Source organism: Pygocentrus nattereri, chromosome 29 (genome assembly GCF_015220715.1).
Source record: "Pygocentrus nattereri isolate fPygNat1 chromosome 29, fPygNat1.pri, whole genome shotgun sequence".
NCBI lineage: Eukaryota > Metazoa > Chordata > Actinopteri > Characiformes > Serrasalmidae > Pygocentrus > Pygocentrus nattereri.
In genome coordinates, this window is record NC_051239.1 from 1,946,262 (window position 1) to 1,964,279 (window position 18,018).

Here is an 18,018-nt window from a genome sequence, read left to right on the forward strand (position 1 = left end):
CTCATTGGACTGAATGAATAACCGACTCTAAATGTAGGTATTGTGATATAAACCGAGTCCGTTCTACAGTTTCTCATTAGGCTGAATGAATAACCGACTCTAAATGTAGGTATTGTGATATAAACCGAGTCTGTTCTACAGTTTCTCATTAGGCTGAATGAATAACCGACTCTAAATGTAGGTATTGTGATATAAACCGAGTCCGTTCTACAGTTTCTCATTAGGCTGAATGAATAACCGGCTCTAAATGTAGGTATTGTGATATAAACCGAGTCTGTTCTACAGTTTCTCGTTAGGCTGAATGGGATTTTTTCCCCCAGTGTTCTGTAAAGTTTGTCCAATCCAGCAACAGTAGCTACGTAAGAACATTTGTGGGCGGAGCCTGGTTAGGGGAATTCTCTAAAGAGAAACCACACAGATCTGATCAGATAAAGATGCTAATTTTAGCCGTTGAGCCTCTGCTGCCTCAACAAAAAGCAACAAAAGTCCACTGACTCAACTGTTAAAGCCAAACTAAATGTGGGATGGAAGGAGATGACCTGTTAGAAAGTTGGTTTCTAATGTCATTCCCACACAGTGGTGGGCGTGAGGTATAAATGATTCCTCGAACTGAGTAGCACACACGGAGAGGAGGCGGGTTGTTCCTTTTTTGGCCAAATTTTCGGCAGTGGAGGCAGCGTGCGGAATAAAACGCTGAAGCAACAGCTGGTCCTGTTACAGAGGGGGAGTGTGTGAGACAGAGAGAGAGCCTGGTGAAGACAATGTGTTTGGAGTGAAGGGGTGGTCCTATCGTTACACCATACACATTCACACATACATCCTGAACTCCCCCAGCAGCATCACTGGCCTCCATTGTAAGCGTAGTCTGCTTTGTTGTGCATGATGAGTTTGTTGTCCACAAAGTAGAAGCTGTCTGATCTCGTCTCGTACGGGTGCTCCACCATCTGACGAACTGCAGAGAGAAACAGTTTAGTATTCGATCGGAAGGTCATTCAAACAAAACAGGCAAAATAGGACACTGTGCACTTTTTAGTTATAATGCATATTTTTAAAAAACAGTACGATTTTTCAAATGATGAGGGCACAGGTGTTCATAAGTTGCTAAATGCGAGTCTCAAGTTTCTGGCTTGCAAGTGCAAGTCAGTGACCGGTTTCACGTTTATGGAGTGCAAGTCCAACTTGTGTCTCAACTCTCTGGGTTGTGAGTCTGAGTAGAGTTATGAGTCTCTGGGTTGCGAGTCCAATTTGATTCTCGAGTCTCTGGGTTGCGAGTCCAACAGGAGTCTCGAGTCTCTGGGTTGTGAGTCTCAGTCAAGTCTATGGGTTGAGAGTCCAACTTGAGTCTCAAAAATCTGGGTTGCAAATCTGAGTTGGGTCACGAGTCTCTAGGTTATGAGTGTGAGTGAAGTCTCTGGGTTGCAAGTCTGAGTTGAATCTCAAGTCTCTGAGGTGTGACTGAGAATTAAGTCTCAACTCTCTGGGTTGCAAGTCTGAGTTGAGTCTCAAGTCTCTGGGTTGCGAGTCCAACTTGAGTCTTGAATCTCTGAGTTGTTCCCCAAGTGAGTTGGGCCCCAAGTCTTTAGGCTGCAAGTGCAAGTCAAGTCTCTTGGTTGCCAAACTGGGCTGAATCTTACGTCTCTGAGGTGCGACTGTGAGGCAAATCTCGAGTGTCTGGGCTTTGAGACTAACGTGAGTCTCAAATCTTTGGATTGTGAGTCCGAGTTGGGTCTTGCGTCTCTAGGCTGCGAATGCGAGTGAAGTCTCTGGGTCGCAAGTCTGAATTGAATGAGTCTCTGAGGTGTGACTGAGTAAAGTCTCAAGTCTCTTGGTGGTGAGTCTAAATTGAGTCTCGTGTCTCTGGGTTGTGTGGAAGTCTTGAGTCTCAGAGGTTGCGAGTGTTGGATCTATGAAGTGTGAGTTGAAGTCCAGTCTCAAGGCTTTGGGGTTTGAGTCCAAGTTGAATCTCAAGTCTATGTTGTGAGTCAGGGTGGAGTACAAGTGTGAGCCATATTATTCATTACTAATTATTATTCCGTCATTTTAACATTAGTGGTCCAAGTTTAATCACTGAAATCTTGAATCACTGAAGTACCAAGTCTGAGTCAAGTTGCGAGTCATATAAGGGGAAGTCCAAGTTGTGTTTTGAGTCAAAATCAACTCCAGTGTGACTCTGAAGTCCCCACTCTGGATGAAGGGAAAATCTTTTACTATTTAAAGCCAAAAGCAAGAGTAATAGTTACGTTGATGATTTATTTGTCCCTCAGTTCCATTAATGCAACTTCCACTAGAAAACGTATACAATTATTTTCGCTCCAAATTAAACTTATTACTGATTGTGAAGTCATTAAATGGCCATATTTTGCTATGAAAAAGTGAATTTAAAAAGGTTTTAGAGTTTAGGAAAATGCCATTGTTCCTTTGTGCCCTCATACCCTGTTGTCGTCAGCATGTCTGTTTATAGCGTCCACACGGTCACAAATTTAGGATGACTCGGAGAAAATGCCATCATTTGATCTGATGAAGATGGCAGAATAATGGCAGAACAATAAGTCATCCATCAAGTTTAACAAGTCAATCCTGTTACTATTAATTATTAAATTTACATACATTTCAATAAGCGGTGATCAAATCTCAAAGCAGATAACTTGACAAGACCTTTCTGTCTCGTTCCCAAAAAACATAAAATAAAAACTATAAAAACCTTTAAACTGGTTTGTAATATTTTTCAATCTACAGTATTTTACATAAAGCAAAACAAGAACAGTAAGTATGAATATCGACAGCTGATTCCAAACTGTGCAACAAGGCCTTTATATAATCGTTCCTCAGCTGAGCTCGGCGTAACCTGAGGCTTGAAATCTGTTCCAAGCTTGGTCAGACTGAGGGTCAGTCAAAGGTCAGGCCAATATTTTACTTCTGTTGGCCAAAGTTGATTTTTACTGTGCTGAATAATTTAAAGCTTTTAGCTTTTAGGAGGACGGATCTAGATCAGAGGTCTCTAAACTTTTTTCAGAGAGGGCCAGATTGCACCGTGCCGAAATGCCAGAGGGCCTAAATGTTATTCACAAATAATCCAAAATATTTTCAAACTATCTGTGCATAGAATCGGAGTGTTCTTTTGGTGACCGTTTCCCATCACTGTATAAAATATGCATGAGGCTTCTTTTATTGCTGGACTGCTCAGAGCAGCTTGGATCAGTAAGCACAGACTGTTTAAGAGTAAGAGTAACATTAAAACATGTCTAACATACCAAGTATATTATTATTCCAATGTTTACTTGTTCAAAAAATACGTTATGAGACAAACTAACCAAAAATCTATACGTTCATATATCTTAGAAGTTTTTACAGATCAGATAAAGGCAGCAACCATATTCAGAAATCACTTTATTAAACGAGAACCAGCATAAATAGTTTTAGTTCTGCCTTAACCTTTTAACCTCCTCGAGACCACCGGTGGGTCCAAACCGCTCTCGGTCATGTTCTTCATAACGTTCATATTCCATAAGCTCCATTCAGAAGCTGGGCGTCGTGTGAGGCTGTAGCTCTTCTCTCCAGTCTAATAGACGGTGACGTCATTTTAAACCCTTATAATAAAAGAAGCTGAACTCAGTTTGTTTTTCTACTGAAAGTCGACCCGTTTTTCCCCAAATCTGGGCTCTAAACTATAAACAGACGGCGTCTCTTCAGTGATCTTCTCTGGAAACATCACTTTTACAAAACAACACAAAGAGCGGCGGAGATTTTTGGCTTTCAGCAGTGAATTGGAAGCGTATAGTGAAATGTGGAGATCATAAAACACAGGTTCTGTTCATTTGAGGGGCTTTTACAATAAATAAATAAATAAAATAAATTTACATTTATGTAAATGTTGGTCAGTAAATGAAACTGCTGGTCAGTCAGAGAAGACAGGCTCTTAACGTTAGCTAACTTCGTTACTGCAGTGCATTAAACTAATTTTACTGCTGTCACCATCAGGTGAAATGAAGAACTGCAGCGTACTGGCTGGTGGGCCACTTATAACACACTCTTAAACAGAAGATACAGGCAGATTAAAACCTGTCTGTTGGCTGCATTCGGCCTTGTGGCTGAACGTTGGACACTCCTGATCTACATGTAAAAATGAATATAACCATCACTTCCTGTATGAGCTGAGAGGAGCTGAGGGTTAAGGAGGAGTAAAAATGTTAACGTTTCTACTATAAGGTGTGAAAAAAGTCTTCAATGCAGTTTTTGATAATCCAATACTGTCCTACACTGCACACATTCCAGGCCGGAGTTATTTTCATAATCGATTAATCAACTAATCTGACTATCCTGCCTTCTTCGTTCTACTTCTGTTCTGTCTTGTCATTGCAATCATTCAAAGTTTCGTCTATAATAGAAACAATAAGCCATATCGCCCCCTACGCTTCCTGTAGTGTATTACAGTCTGTCAGAGCGACTGTGTGGATCATATGAACATTATAGAGCTTTCTAAATGAAACAGTAGAAGCCGTATCGCCCCCTACGCTTCCTGTAGTGTATTACAGTCTGTCAGAGCGACTGTGTGGATCATATGAACATTATAGAGCTTTTTAAATGAAACAGTAAAAGCCGTATCGCCCCCTACGCTTCCTGTAGTGTATTACAGTCTGTCAGAGCGACTGTGTGGATCATATGAACATTATAGAGCTTTTTAAATGAAACAGTAGAAGCCGTATCGCCCCCTACGCTTCCTGTAGTGTATTACAGTCTGTCAGAGCGACTGTGTGGATCATATGAACATTATAGAGCTTTTTAAATGAAACAGTAGAAGCCGTATCGCCCCCTACGCTTCCTGTAGTGTATTACAGTCTGTCAGAGCGACTGTGTGGATCATATGAACATTATAGAGCTTTTTAAATGAAACAGTAGAAGCCGTATCGCCCCCTACGCTTCCTGTAGTGCATTACAGTCTGTCAGAGCGACTGTGTGGATCATATGAACATTATAGAGCTTTTTAAATGAAACAGTAGAGGCCGTATCGCCCCCTACGCTTCCTGTAGTGTATTACAGTCTGTCAGAGCGACTGTGTGGATCATATGAACATTATAGAGCTTTTTAAATGAAACAGTAGAAGCCATATCGCCCCCCTTTTTTTTTTTAAATAAACAAACTAAAAACAGCTCAGACAATTTACCTACATTGTTATATGATCTTTGCAGTCTTACACGCATCCATTTATGACCAAAAACTTCTTTTTCGAGGAGTCATCATAAAGCCGCACACTCAGGTCTGCTGAAGCTCGGGGCTGTTTATGCCGTAGCATTGCTGCTCTTGCCATAATTTTCATCTTTTCTCTGCTGTACTGACAGCTACAAATGACACATTGTCCCAGAAACACCTCAGAGACATTAAATAGGACAAAACACAAGCTTAAAAAATGAGCACGCTTCCTTTGACTTCGCTAGAAACAGTGCTGAAAAGATACTCCCACTGCCTAACCCGAATATTTCAGTCATAACTGAGAAAAGTACGATGGATACTGACTGACCCGTCATCGTTCATCGCGATATTTTGCAGTACACATCGTCATATGCCAGATAGGTTAACATTACACAACCCTACATCTACAGCTGGGCGATATGGCAAAAAATGTTATTCATATCATTCGATATCGATACATGTCACGATAAATGTCCAAGTTTGAAGGCTGATTTTTGCTCCTGGGTGGTTAATCACCGTTTTAGACCATCCTTTATGGTCGGACCATGACAAGCACTCGTTAAACAGCAGAACATTTCACTTATCCGTCATGGGACGGTGGGAGACAGTGTCTGGTGAGCTGTTTTTATCAGCTGGAAAAGCTCAGCCGCAGCTTTTGTAACAGTCATAATTTAAGAAAGAAAACAGATTCTTTTTATCTGTCTGGCGATGAGCGCTCAGCTGTCCCGTTACAAACGCTAAACAAGTGGCCAAAAACAGCGCTGAACTGTTTAGTGTCTCAACAACGCCAACTTAGTACAAACAGCGAACATCACTGGCTCAATACATCAGTGATGGATCACGCCGTCTTACTGCCATCAGCCAGAATACAGCCATGCCAGAGCACATCACAGTACTCAGACACCAGCTGGCCCAGCAGACAACTGGGTTTCTCTATTCTATCATAGGGTTTAAGGGGTGAACTGCAATATCAACACAGACAGAGTCCTCCTTTTAGCTACGTTTAAACCGAAAGCGGAGCTTTTGTTTCGCGTTTGATCTACAGTATCATCAATTTGCCGTGTTGTGCGAGTGATGGAGCTGCTTCTGAAAACAGCTAGTGTTCTCCCGCTCTCCAGTGCCTCACAGCTTCCTCAGTTAACTTTTGTTTAAATCAGGGCTGTAACTCACATGAAAGCACTTCTTTCTTTCGCTTTCGTTGCTTGGGAATGCACCAATACTAAAAATATGACTTTTTGAGTGTTGCAGGACTGTGATGTATGGACTGTAGGACTGAAATATGACTGTAGGACTGAGATGTAATGCTGCTAAAGCTTGTTAGGATGTACAGAAAAAGGCAAGTTCACTCTAATCCAGTATAGTGACACCACTGATCTCGTCACTCACACTTGGTCACAGGAGAACAGGTCGCAGGTTACTTGCTCTTCTCCTTGCAGTAGAAAACGCTACCAGGGCTTTCACTGAACGTGGAAGTGTGATGGTGCATTACATCAAAAATTTATCGCACGTCTTTAATCGCTATATCGAGGAAAAGTTATATCGCGATAATTATCGTTATCGTTTTATCGCCCAGCCCTACCTACACCAAATCAATCAAATTTTGTTACAATTTGAGATTTCATGATGCATCTAATCAACACCCCCCCCCCACCCCCCTACCCCCAGACTCCTCAGTCACCTACCACCTGGCAGCTAACAAAACTAAGATTTAATCAACAAGGTCATATAATACATTACACTGCCAATGTATATTTACACTGTACATGCATCTTTTAGGATGTACTACAATAATGTTTGACACTAAAAAAGTGCCTGGCTATGTTCTATATGAGCTCCTATATGATGTGGTTTCAGGAATATCAGCACAGATACAGATACGTTATCAGTTATTACTCAACTTCCTGAACGCTGCTGATTAATTTAATGTTGCATCACATTTATGCAGATAGTTCTGAATGTGTTTCGCACATCTGTCTGTTCAGTGCAACATGACACATACTTTTAAATATAAATACTATGAATATTCCATTACATCATCAAAGACACCCTGCTATGTGTACAATGTTAAATTAAAATGATTTGTATTCAAAGTTTTTATATTTTTGCTATATCACCCACTACTAGCTCAGTGGCTACTGAAAGTTAGATTAATATTAAGGTAGATTTAGTGACCCTTATTAGTTCCTTATTAATGGGGAAATTTCACCTCATTCGTGAAGTGAAACACCACATATACACTAGTGAACACACACACTAGCAGCCCTATCCACAGTGCCTGGGGAGCAGTTGAGGGTTAGGTGTCTTGCTCAAGGACACCTCAGGGATGTACTGTCAGCTCCGGGGAGCGAGCCAGTGACCTTCTGGTCACAGGGCTGGTTCCCCAACCTCCAGCCCAAGACTGCCCCCAAAAGTCGCCATGGCTGACTATATTTCAGGTCATCCTAGCAGGGCATTGGGTAAAGTTTCGTGAACGTCACCCTCGCTGGCTGGAATCCGCGATGACGAATATGACGCATGTCACATATGCTGTGTTTTTATTCTAAGAACTTCAGATCCGGCTGGGTTTGTCTCCGAGACTAAACGTGCACTTACTGAGGTCGTCTGGTAGCTGGGGGAACTCGTAGATGTGCTCACACGTGTTGCGACTGTTCGGGATGCAGAACCCAAAATCAAAGTCGAAGTTCTTCAGGAGGCGGTCCTTAAAGTAATGCCTCTCAATCATCCGGAAACTGTTCACGGGCCGATCGCCTACAGTAAACTCCACACTGAGAGAGAGAGAGAGAGAGAGAGAGAGAGAGAGAGAGAGAGAGAGAGAGAGAGAGAGAGAGAGAGAGAGAGAGAGAGAGAGAGAGGAGAGAGAAGGTGGGAGAGAGAGAGAGAGAGAAGGTGGGAGAGAGAGAGAAGGTGGGAGAGAGAAGGTGGGAGAGAGAGCGCGCGAGAGAGAGAAGGTGGGAGAGAGAGAGCGCGAGAGAGAGAGCAAGAGAGAGAAGGGGGGAGAGAGAGAGAGAGCGAGAGAGAAGGGGGGAGAGAGAGAGCGAGAGAGAAGGGGGGAGAGAGAGAGGGAGAGAGAAGGGGGGGAGAGAGAGAGAGAGAGAGAGAGAGAGAGAGAGAGAGAGAGAGAGAGAGAGAAGGGGGGAGAGAGAGAGAAAGAAAGAGAAAGGGGGAGAGAGAGAGAGAGAGAGAGAGAGAGAGAGAGAGAGAGAGAGAGAGAGAGAAAGAAAGAAAGAAAGAAAGAAAGAAAGAAAGAAAGAAAGAGCGAGAGAGAGAGAGAGAGAGAGAGAGAGAGAGGTGGGTGGAGAGAAACAGATGGGAGGAGGAGGGGGAGAAGGGTAAATGACACTTTCATATGATCTTGGTGAAAATGTGCATCTGTTCATTTCCCAGTAAATGAATAATGAATGTTATTGACACGTCGCTGTGTATAGAAGTGACTGTGACTTAGCATTAAAAAGGCAAACACAGCGGACGGATTATCATATTAATATTCTTTATTATTCTGAAGGGCCTGCTTACATCAGACTGAAGGCCCTGATTGTGTCGACTCATGACTTATTCATCAGCTCGTGGACTGGCTAATAACGCGGTAGAGCAGTCAGCATAACACAGAGCCTTTGTGTAAAAGTGTGAGTAAACAGAGCCGTCACCGTCCGTCAGCACTGACCAGCGCTGACCAGCGCAGCACAGCGACGACGCTGGGACCAGATCACACACTCCTGAGAAGAAGAAACGACTCGGTCCCTCAGAGAAACTGCAGAGCAGCTTCTCATCTCAGTGAGAAGTGAGAGACTCAGTGGAACAGAGCTCAGGAGAGGCTGCAGGTGCAGCACTCAGTCTTTCATTTTACACCTTTAACTCTTTATTTAAGCAGGGTAACCATGTGTGGACGTCACACCGGTCAGGCATAACACTCTGACCACCTCCTCGTTTCTACACTCACCGTCCACTTCATCAGCTCCACTTACTGTATAGCTGCACTCTGTAGTTCTACAGTTACAGACTGTAGTCCATCTGTTTCTCTGATACTCTGTTACCCTGTTCTTCAGTGGTCAGGACCCCCATGGACCCTCACAGAGCAGGTACTGTTTGGGTGGTGGGTCATTCTCAGCACTGCAGTGACACTGACGTGGGGGTGTGTCAGTGTGTTGTGCTGGTGTGAGTGGATCAGACAAAGCAGTGCTGCTGGAGTTTTTAAACACTGTGTCCACTCACTGTCCACTCTATTAGACACTCCTACCTTGTCGGTCCACCTTGTAGATGTAAAGTCAGAGACGACAGCTCATCTGCTGCTGCACAGTTTGTGTTGGTCATCCTCTAGTCCTTCATCAGTGGTCACGAACGCCGACCACAGGACGCTGCCCACAGGACGCTGCCCACAGGATGCTGCCGGCTGGATGTTTTTGCTTGGTGGACTATTCACAGTCCAGCAGCAACACTGAGGTGTTTAAACACTCCAGCAGCACTGCTGTGTCTGATCCACTCAGACCAGCACAACACACAAGAACACACCACCACCACCACCGCCACCACGTCAGTGTTACTGCAGTGCTGTGAATGACCCACCACCCAAACAGTACCTGCTCTGTGAGGGTCCATGGGGGTCCTGAGCACTGAAGAACAGGGTAACAGAGTATCAGAGAAACAGATGGACTACAGTCTGTAACTGTAGAACTACAAAGCCCCGTTTTCGCTGGAGCTCCTAATCATTTTCTGAACTCCAGTTTTGGAAATTTACCTTCATTTAATAATCCAATAACAATGAAATCTGATTTTATCAGTAATCTGATTATCGTGCTCTTGAGAAATCAGATAACGGGGGAATTCCAGGTCTACATGAGTCAGGCAGTAAATGGATTTCGGCTTTACAACCAGCCAATAAACTCACAGAACAAGACGTGATGTAAACTTAATGTAAAACTTCATCTTATATTTCGTCATGCATTTGGTTTCAGCGTCACTCTAAAGTGTTTTACTGCGTCTCGCGGCGACGCTGCTCGCTTATTTCTGGTACCGCCGCCTGTTTTCACACATGCGCAGACTGAGGAATCAGAGCGAGTTCACATGCACTGAGAAATCTGATTATCAGCTTCTTAATCGGAATCTAGACCTTTTAAGTGCATGGAAATGCACTCAATGTCCTGCAGTATGGATTATCTGTACTTAATGGCTCTTTTGCCTGGAAATTAAACGAATGAAGGGTGGTTTCTGACTTTTGCACAGAACTGTTAAAGACATTTTGCGCTCGTTTTAAACAAAACACTGCGTCGAGACCCTCTGTGTGTGCGGGTTGACCTACGTGGCTCCGACTGTGCGAAGCTTTAGGAACGCTGGGGTGAATTGATAACGAACAAAACGTCCAGCGCTCGTGTCCACGTCCACGTTTTCTTCGTCTTCCTCGTCCAAATCTGTCAGGACGAGAAAAATAAATAAATAAATTTAAAAAAAAAATTCATACCACAGCTCCGTGCAGAGCATTCAGCCCTAATGCTGTGCGCAGTTACCCACTTCCACCAGAGAGGTCTCCAAATCCCCAAAACTTACATAGCGCAGCTTTAAGTTTGCTGTATTTGAAATCCAAAAATAAGCAGCATATTTTAAGATATTTTAAAATGTTCATTTCAGAAATGTAGTCCAAAAAAACAAAGAAAATTCCAGCTTTGTGTGTCACATTAAAAACTAAGTGATTTTACTGCAACAATCACTCCAAAAATGCTTAACAGGAAGTGCCTGTCCAGCTGTGTCTGCCATTACATCTCAATGCAATACAAGTCTTACAGCAGCATCTCTGATAATTTTTTAAATTTTCTGTTCTTCATAAATCCAGTCTAAACTAATTCCTAAATCTTTCCTTCCTCCGAGTTACTGACTGTCCACCGGTCCGGCCCAATACTGATGGATGTCCCACCCTCAAGTCCCCCTGTCCCCCTGATTGACCAGACTGATGGAAGTTTCTGGAACGCAGCTTCTCCACTACAGATCACATCCAAATCTATATGAACTCTAATTGTTTCCACTGTTGATTATACACACCTGAATATATTAGAACTGCGTGGATGTAAAATTGACTTTTCAATGTTTAACTTATAAGTTGTCTGACCCGTGGTAGGATGGTCCCCCCTTTAGATGTGAGTCTTGGTCCTCCCGAGGTTTCTTCCTCCTCCAGCTCTGAGGGAGTTTTTCCTTGCCTCAGCGCTCACGGGGGTTCTGTATATTCTGTGATTCCCATTTTTGTAAAGCTGCTTTGTGACAACATCAGTCGTAAAAAGCGCTATATAAATAAATTTGATTTGATTTGATTTGATTTGATCCTTGGACATGCATTAACATAAAAACATCAATTTGTCAGAAAAAACAATTCATTTGACTTGTAAACTAAGAACTTATTACAAATATTAAAGCCTCTTATCACAGGAAACATTTTTATTATTTTTTATTGCTTTTTTTAACTGCAAGAAATGAGATCATCGTCAAGCGAAAAGATCTCAAGTCTAGTCAAGGTCTAAAAAATGCCTCATAATAAGCTTACAGCAGTCTCAGTGGGAGATGCTGGATATACTGACGAGATCTGAGATCACTGCACTTCACAACGTGTAACTCCCTGCTGTGTAAATGAAACAGACGCAGCATGTAAGCACCAAAAATATTAAAATTTAATAATTTAATAATTTAATTCCCCAGTTCTTACAGACGGTAACAGTGGGGTCAAAAGTGTAAGAGCGCTAAAAGTGTAAATAATTCTTTCTGTAATTTAATACAAAGTTATTTCCATTACATATGATATCAGCATGACAATCTGAGTGAACAACACAATATTTGATGATTTTTATTTTATTCATTTTGTCCAAAAACCCCCCCACCACCACCGGCCACTTTATTAGGTACACCTGTTCAGTTGCTTGTTAACATGAATAGCTAATCAGCCAATCACACGGCTGCAGCTCACTGCATTTAGGCCTGTAGAGGTGGTCAAGGCGACTTGCTGAAGTGCAGACCGAGCATCAGAACGGGGAAGAAAGGGGATTTAAGGGACTTTGAACGTGGCGTGGTTGTTGGTGCCAGACGGGCTGGTCTGAGTATTTCAGAAACTGCTGATCTGCTGGGATTTTCACGCACAACCATCTCTAGGGTTCACAGAGAACGGTCGAAAAAGAGGAAATATCCAGTGAGCGGTCAGTTGTGTGGACGAAAATGCCTTGTTGATGTGAGAGGTCAGAGGAGAATGGACAGACTGGTTCCAGATGATAGAAAGGCAGCAGGAACTCAAATAACCAACCAGAATCTCTGAGGAACGTTTCCAACACCTTGTTGAAAGTCTGCCATGAAGAATTAAGGCAGTTCTGAAGGGAAAAGGGGGTCCAGCCTTTTACTAGCAGGGTGTACCTAATAAAGTGGCCGGTGAGTGTATATATAAAAGCAAGAACAGACGGAAAAAAAAAAAGATTCATGAAATCTATAATAATAATATTAATAATAAAAATGATGATAAATTAAGCTCTGGACTTGATGAAGAGCAAGCGTTAACAACACCCATAGTGTCATCAGAGCTTTGTTGTATAGCGATAAAATTCTGTGCATGTGTGTTTATGGACGTGGTAATAAAGGTGAGAGAGTTTATGATTTTACACCGGCCAGGCGTGACATCATGAGCACCTCCTTGTTTCTACGCTCACTGTCCACTTTATCAGCTCCACTTACTGTATAGCTGCTCTCTGTAGTTCTACAGTTACAGACTGTAGTCCATCTGTTTCTCTGATACTCTGTTACCCTGTTCTTCAGTGGTCAGGACCCCCATGGACCCTCAGTTGCTCATAAATTCCCACCAGGTGCATGATGGGGAATATGGTGGTTGGTTAGTGTAGTGGTTAACACCTCTACCTTCTACACTGTCTTCTGTGGTTCAATCCCCCACCTGGGTCAGCACCCTACACTATACCACCTTGGGTCCTTGGGCAAGACTCCTAACACCACCTTCGCCTCCCTGTGTAAAATCATCAAACTGTAAGTCGCTCTGGATAAGAGCGTCAGCCAAATGCCGTAAATGTAAATTAATAATCTTAAAAATCTAGTTGCAGTCTTGTAAACAGTCGTGGGCTGGAGGTTAGGGAACCCGTTCGATCCCCAGAGCCGACAGCACGACTGAGGTGTCCTTGAGCAAGATGCCTAACCCCCAACTGCTCCCAGGGGGCTGCGGATTGGGCTGCCCCCTTTATAAAGACTTCAGTCTTTATAAAGTCTTTGCGTTTGGTCAGCATAAAGTGTAAACAGGCGGCGGCCCACCTGAGTGTGGAGGCTTGGCGATCTCGAAGAGCACCGTGCCCGTCTCCAGGTCTCTGATTTTGAAGCGTGTGAAGTCAATGTTGTAGACGTTGTCCTCGGGTTTACACAGGTAGTCTGTCCAAAACACACAGTTTATTATTCAGACACAAACCACACCGGCGAAGAAAGCACTGCAGACGGCGGCGTCTTGGCAAGTGAACACATCCTAAATTTAGCCGTCTAATGTCTCTCATTCTGAGATTGATGTGGCCTTGTTGTAAGATTAAGCAGCTTTCTTAGAGACGTTTCTACTCGTTTTAAGTGACTATCATGTAAAATGATCTCACTGTACTGGCAGATCATTTGGCTGGTTTCAAGCTCGTTTCTATACAGGGAGATCATTTTACTCAACAGAATCACTTAAAACAAAGTAAAACAAGTAGAAATGAGTTAAATAATCTTACAGCGCGCCTACAATCATCCCAACACGAGAAATATTCGATATGCTGGCTAAATTTACGATAATTAAACTTGCCAAGGCGCAATTTTACGCAGAATACAAAATACTGAGAAAACCGAGAGACTGTAACGGGAAAGCAGAGCCGTCGTTTCAGCGTAAATACACCTCACAGTGCGTTAAGCCTGTCTCCCAGACTTGGATTAAGCCTAGTCTTGGACTAAGCTCAACGTCAGTGGTGACAGACCACCGATTATTTATATTAGTCTAGCTTTATTGCTTATTTTATTATTTAGTTATTAGTAGCTAAACCGCTGATCCTTCTGGGTCACGGGGAGAGCCGGAGCCTATCTCAGCTGTCACTGGGCGGAAGACACTAGGCACCTCATGATTCGAGTCGATTCTGATTCAGAGGCTGCGATGCGATTATAAAACGATTATCGATGCTCTTTTTTTCTATACAGGATTTTTTTTATTTTGTAGTTTCGTCCTTTCCAAGGTGTGTGGAAGTAATGACACTGAAATTGGCTTGATTGCTGGTCCTCTGGTTGGCAGCAACTATAACCGGGCGGAAAACGGATGGAGTAGGTAATACGGTTTTCCAACTCCATAGAAGCCAAAGTGCTTCCATACGCTAGCTGAGCTCAGGGCTCGGCAACCTGCGGCTCTTTTCCTGCCCTGTTGCGGCTCCACAGCTGAATCAGATCAGCAGGTAATAATAAAATAATCCTCCTCTACAGTAAAATAAAGCTCTGCTGATCCTTCAACACAGTTTAACAGTAAATGGTCTTAAACGCTGGAGTTAATGTAGAACTGCTGATTCACCCTTTAACCCTGAAGATCAGTGCAGACGGCTGGTCACCATAGCAACACAGACGACAGTCTCGCCCAGCTAGTAGCTACGAAACGGCAAAGAGAGAGATTTAAGACGGACGTCGATCATCTGGAGACGAATGGACTCATTAGTGTTTATAGTCAGTCCAGCTGGTTTCCTGATACGTTTAATCTACAACGAGAAACTGACGAACACTAAAAAGTCGTGAAGCTGAAGTGTCTCATTCGCCAGATTCTTTTTTGAATTGTCCCGTTCCACCTTAAATGGTGCAGCGGTTACATTCTCAGGCACCATTTAAGGTAGAACGGGAAATTAGAACGAGAAGCTGGCGAATGAGAAGCGACTTCAGCCTCGGAAAAAGTCGAACACTGAGAGACGTTTTACAAGAAACGGTACTTCAGTGGAAAAGTTTCCTGCTGGAGATGCGAGAGAAGCAGCTGTAGCTGAGCTGAAGCTCAAAGCAGAGCGAAGTGTTTTAGTTTAGATTATATTTCAAGCCCACACTGATGGTAAAGTGCTCATTAAGTGTCGTGGCTCCCAAAGTGGTCAGATTTCTGTTGAAAGGACAAAATGGCTCTTGTTAACATCTGGGTTACGACTCCTGCCGTAGCTTTTGATGTCACGTGCCGCCACAGACTGTCCGGCGCTGCACTTCCACACTCTGCAAAGTTCCGCCTTTTGTGTTTCGTCAGCGGTACGTTATATTTAAAATTTGGAAAAATCGATTTTTCACATTTGTGAATCGTTTCGGAATCGTCCACGTCCACATCGCAATGCCTCCGAGAACTGATTTTTACGCCCACCTCTAGTATACTGTGTATGTATTCTGGGAGCAGCCGTGGGCTGGAGGTCAGGAACCGGCTCTGTGACCGGAAGGTCGCCGGTTCGATCCCCAGAGCCGACAGTCCATGACTGAGGTGTCCTTGAGCAAGACACCTAACCCCCAACTGCTCCCCGGGCGCCGTGGATTGGGCTGCCCACCGCTCCGGGCAAGTGTGCTCCCTGCCCCCTAGTGTGTGTGTGTTCACTAGTGTGTATGTGGCGCTTCACTGCATGGATGGGTTAAAATGCGGAAGCGGAATTTCCCCGTTGTGGGATTAATAAGGGCCACTTAATCTTAATCTTTATATTTATATTCAGAGAGTAGAGCATTTCCTGCACTGAGCTCCACTAAATCCCTCAAACAGGACCGTGTATGGAATTCCTGTAATCCGACATGCAGTCGGGAAGTACTGATACTCAGCAAAGCAAACCGAGACGTACAGCGAAGTAATTTACCACGATAACGATAAACACTCGTAAAAAAGACGGTGCTTCAAGGGTTCTTTGCTAACGAAAATGGTTCTATATAGAACCATGAACCTTCATGATTAAAGGGTTCTTTGCATCCTGAACGGTTCCCTTGGATTGACGGAGAATGCGCTTTATATGGTTCTATACAGAACCTTTTTGAAAGGGGTTCTACGCAGCACTGAAAGGTTCTTCTGTTGTCACAGGCTTGACAGACTCGCAATAGAAAAACCCTTTAGAGCACATTCTCCACCAGTCTGAAGAACCACTTCACCATGCAAAAGGTTCTTTGAAGGTTGATGGTCCTATATAGAACCATTTACTGAAGAACCATCTTTTTTAATAGTAACCTGACCATGCTTTAAAGGGGAAGTCCACCAATTTTTAAAACCTCTCTGCATAAATAAATGGTCAAGATGTAAACAGAGCGGTTCTGAGTGGTTTGGTGTGAAACGCTCGGTTCTAGATAAACTTACCAAGTCGGGACTGTTCACAGTGGTGGTGATAGGAACCAGACATCCCCCTCTAAAAGCCAACTTTAAAATTAAGTTTTAGACCAAAATCTTATAATAACTCCATTCACGGTGGAGGGATACACAGCATGCAGGGCGCTGTGCGGCAAAATAGTCCCCAAAGAAAACTCATTATTCCAGATTTTCCACTGTTTTCCATCATCATCATTCCATATGAGGTCAGAAGACTCATGTAGGTTCTCTGGTGGTTCTGGATGGTAAATAAAGTGTCTGTATCTGTGTTGTAGTCATGTAGCTCCTTACAGCAGTAAGACCTGAATAATTCTGAAATGCTGTGCTATGAACACTGGGTAATGTAGTGCCACACTAAAGCTCGCCACAGCATTAAAGGACAATTTTATATTAAATAGGATTTTTCTATGTGGATTCCTGCATAACTCAGTGTTTCTGATGTAAACAGAGGTTCAGAGGGTTTGGTGTGAAGCGGTTCAGATCTCTTTACAGTGGTGGTGATGGGAACCAGGCGTCGCCATGACGACAACACAGACATAGACACTTTATTTACCATCCAGAACCACCAGAGAAACTACACGAGTCTTCTGAGCTTATCTGGAATGCTGATGATGGAAAACAGTGGAAAATCTGGAATAATGAGTTTTCTTTGGGGACTATTTTGCCGCACAGCGCCCTGCATGTCTCCCTCCACCATGAATGGAGCTGAAGTTCTCTAAACTCTCATAAAACAGCGTCTCAGTCATCAGGCAGTGAATTCAGAACCAGTTCATGTAGGAACTTTCTGTAGGAGCTTTTAGAGGGAGACGTCTGGTTCCCATCACCACCACTGGGAACGGCTCTGTTTACGTGTTAACCGTTGAGTTACGCAGGAATTCAGAAAATTCGGTGGAGTTCTCCTTTAACGTTACCAGTCGCGGTGTTAAACGCTTTTCTAGGCGAACTGCTTACGTCTGCCGCGCAAAACTCGAGCAGTTCGGGTTGTTTTTTCCTTCCTTCCTTTCCCCCCCTCTCACCCCGAGTGACTGTCCGCAGCCCCAGCACTTCCTCCGGGGAGATGGCTCTGCCCAGCCCGCGCAGCTCCTCCTCGGTGGCGGGCCGCCGGTCCGTCTGGCTCCGGCGGGGTTTGAGCCGCTTCAGCGCGCCGCCGCCTTGCTTCCTCTCCCCGGAGGAATCCGGTCCAGTAACGGCGGCAGCCGCCGGGTCCTGTCGCGGTCTCGGAGCGCTCATGGTCGCGGTTCGGGTTCGGTGTTTTTCTTCTCGGCGCTGCCTCCGTCCGTCCGTCCGCTTCTTCAGCGTGAGAGAGTAGCGATGCCCGACTCGCAAACGAATCGGTTCCCTTGAACCTCCTCTCATCAATAAGCATTACGAACCAATTCACTGAATCAAACGTTTCTTTCCAGCGTTTATGCGAAGTTCATGCATGGAGCCGCTAAAATGACATGGTGGTTATTTTTTCATAAGGCGTGGCCAAAAAATAATGCAAGGAGTCCACGAGTTACTATGTTGAG

The 18,018-nt window shown here is 43.8% G+C and overlaps 1 protein-coding gene across 2 annotated transcripts; it reads right to left on the reverse strand.

The window, feature by feature from the left end:
* Window positions 1-243: 243 nt before the first annotated feature.
* On the reverse strand, window positions 244-17,801 carry unc119.1 (unc-119 homolog 1). Of its 2 annotated transcripts, XM_017683906.2 has the most exons (6): window positions 17,524-17,801; window positions 13,462-13,575; window positions 10,481-10,589; window positions 7,780-7,952; window positions 818-952; window positions 244-711 (listed from the first exon to the last, which is right to left on the reverse strand). In XM_017683906.2, the coding sequence occupies exons 1-5, from the start codon at window positions 17,735-17,737 to the stop codon at window positions 840-842; spliced, it is 723 nt and encodes a 240-aa protein (XP_017539395.1). In that variant the 5' UTR covers window positions 17,738-17,801; the 3' UTR covers window positions 244-711; window positions 818-839. The 2 variants fall into 2 exon arrangements, with proteins under 2 accessions (XP_017539395.1, XP_017539394.1); XM_017683905.2 differs by having other exon boundaries at window positions 244-952.
* Window positions 17,802-18,018: the final 217 nt, after the last annotated feature.

Excerpts from the sequence above, each read along its gene's own strand:
- unc119.1 (XM_017683906.2), bottom strand. The coding sequence starts at position 17,737 with ATGAGCGCTCCGAGACCGCGACAGGACCCGGCGGCTGCCGCCGTTACT. Across the intron at positions 13,576-17,523 it reads GCTGCGGACAGTCACTCGGG|ACTACCTGTGTAAACCCGAG; the intron begins GTGAGAGGGGGG and ends TGTTTTGGACAG. Across the intron at positions 953-7,779 it reads CCAGCTACCAGACGACCTCA|TTCGTCAGATGGTGGAGCAC; the intron begins GTAAGTGCACGT and ends TTCTCTCTGCAG.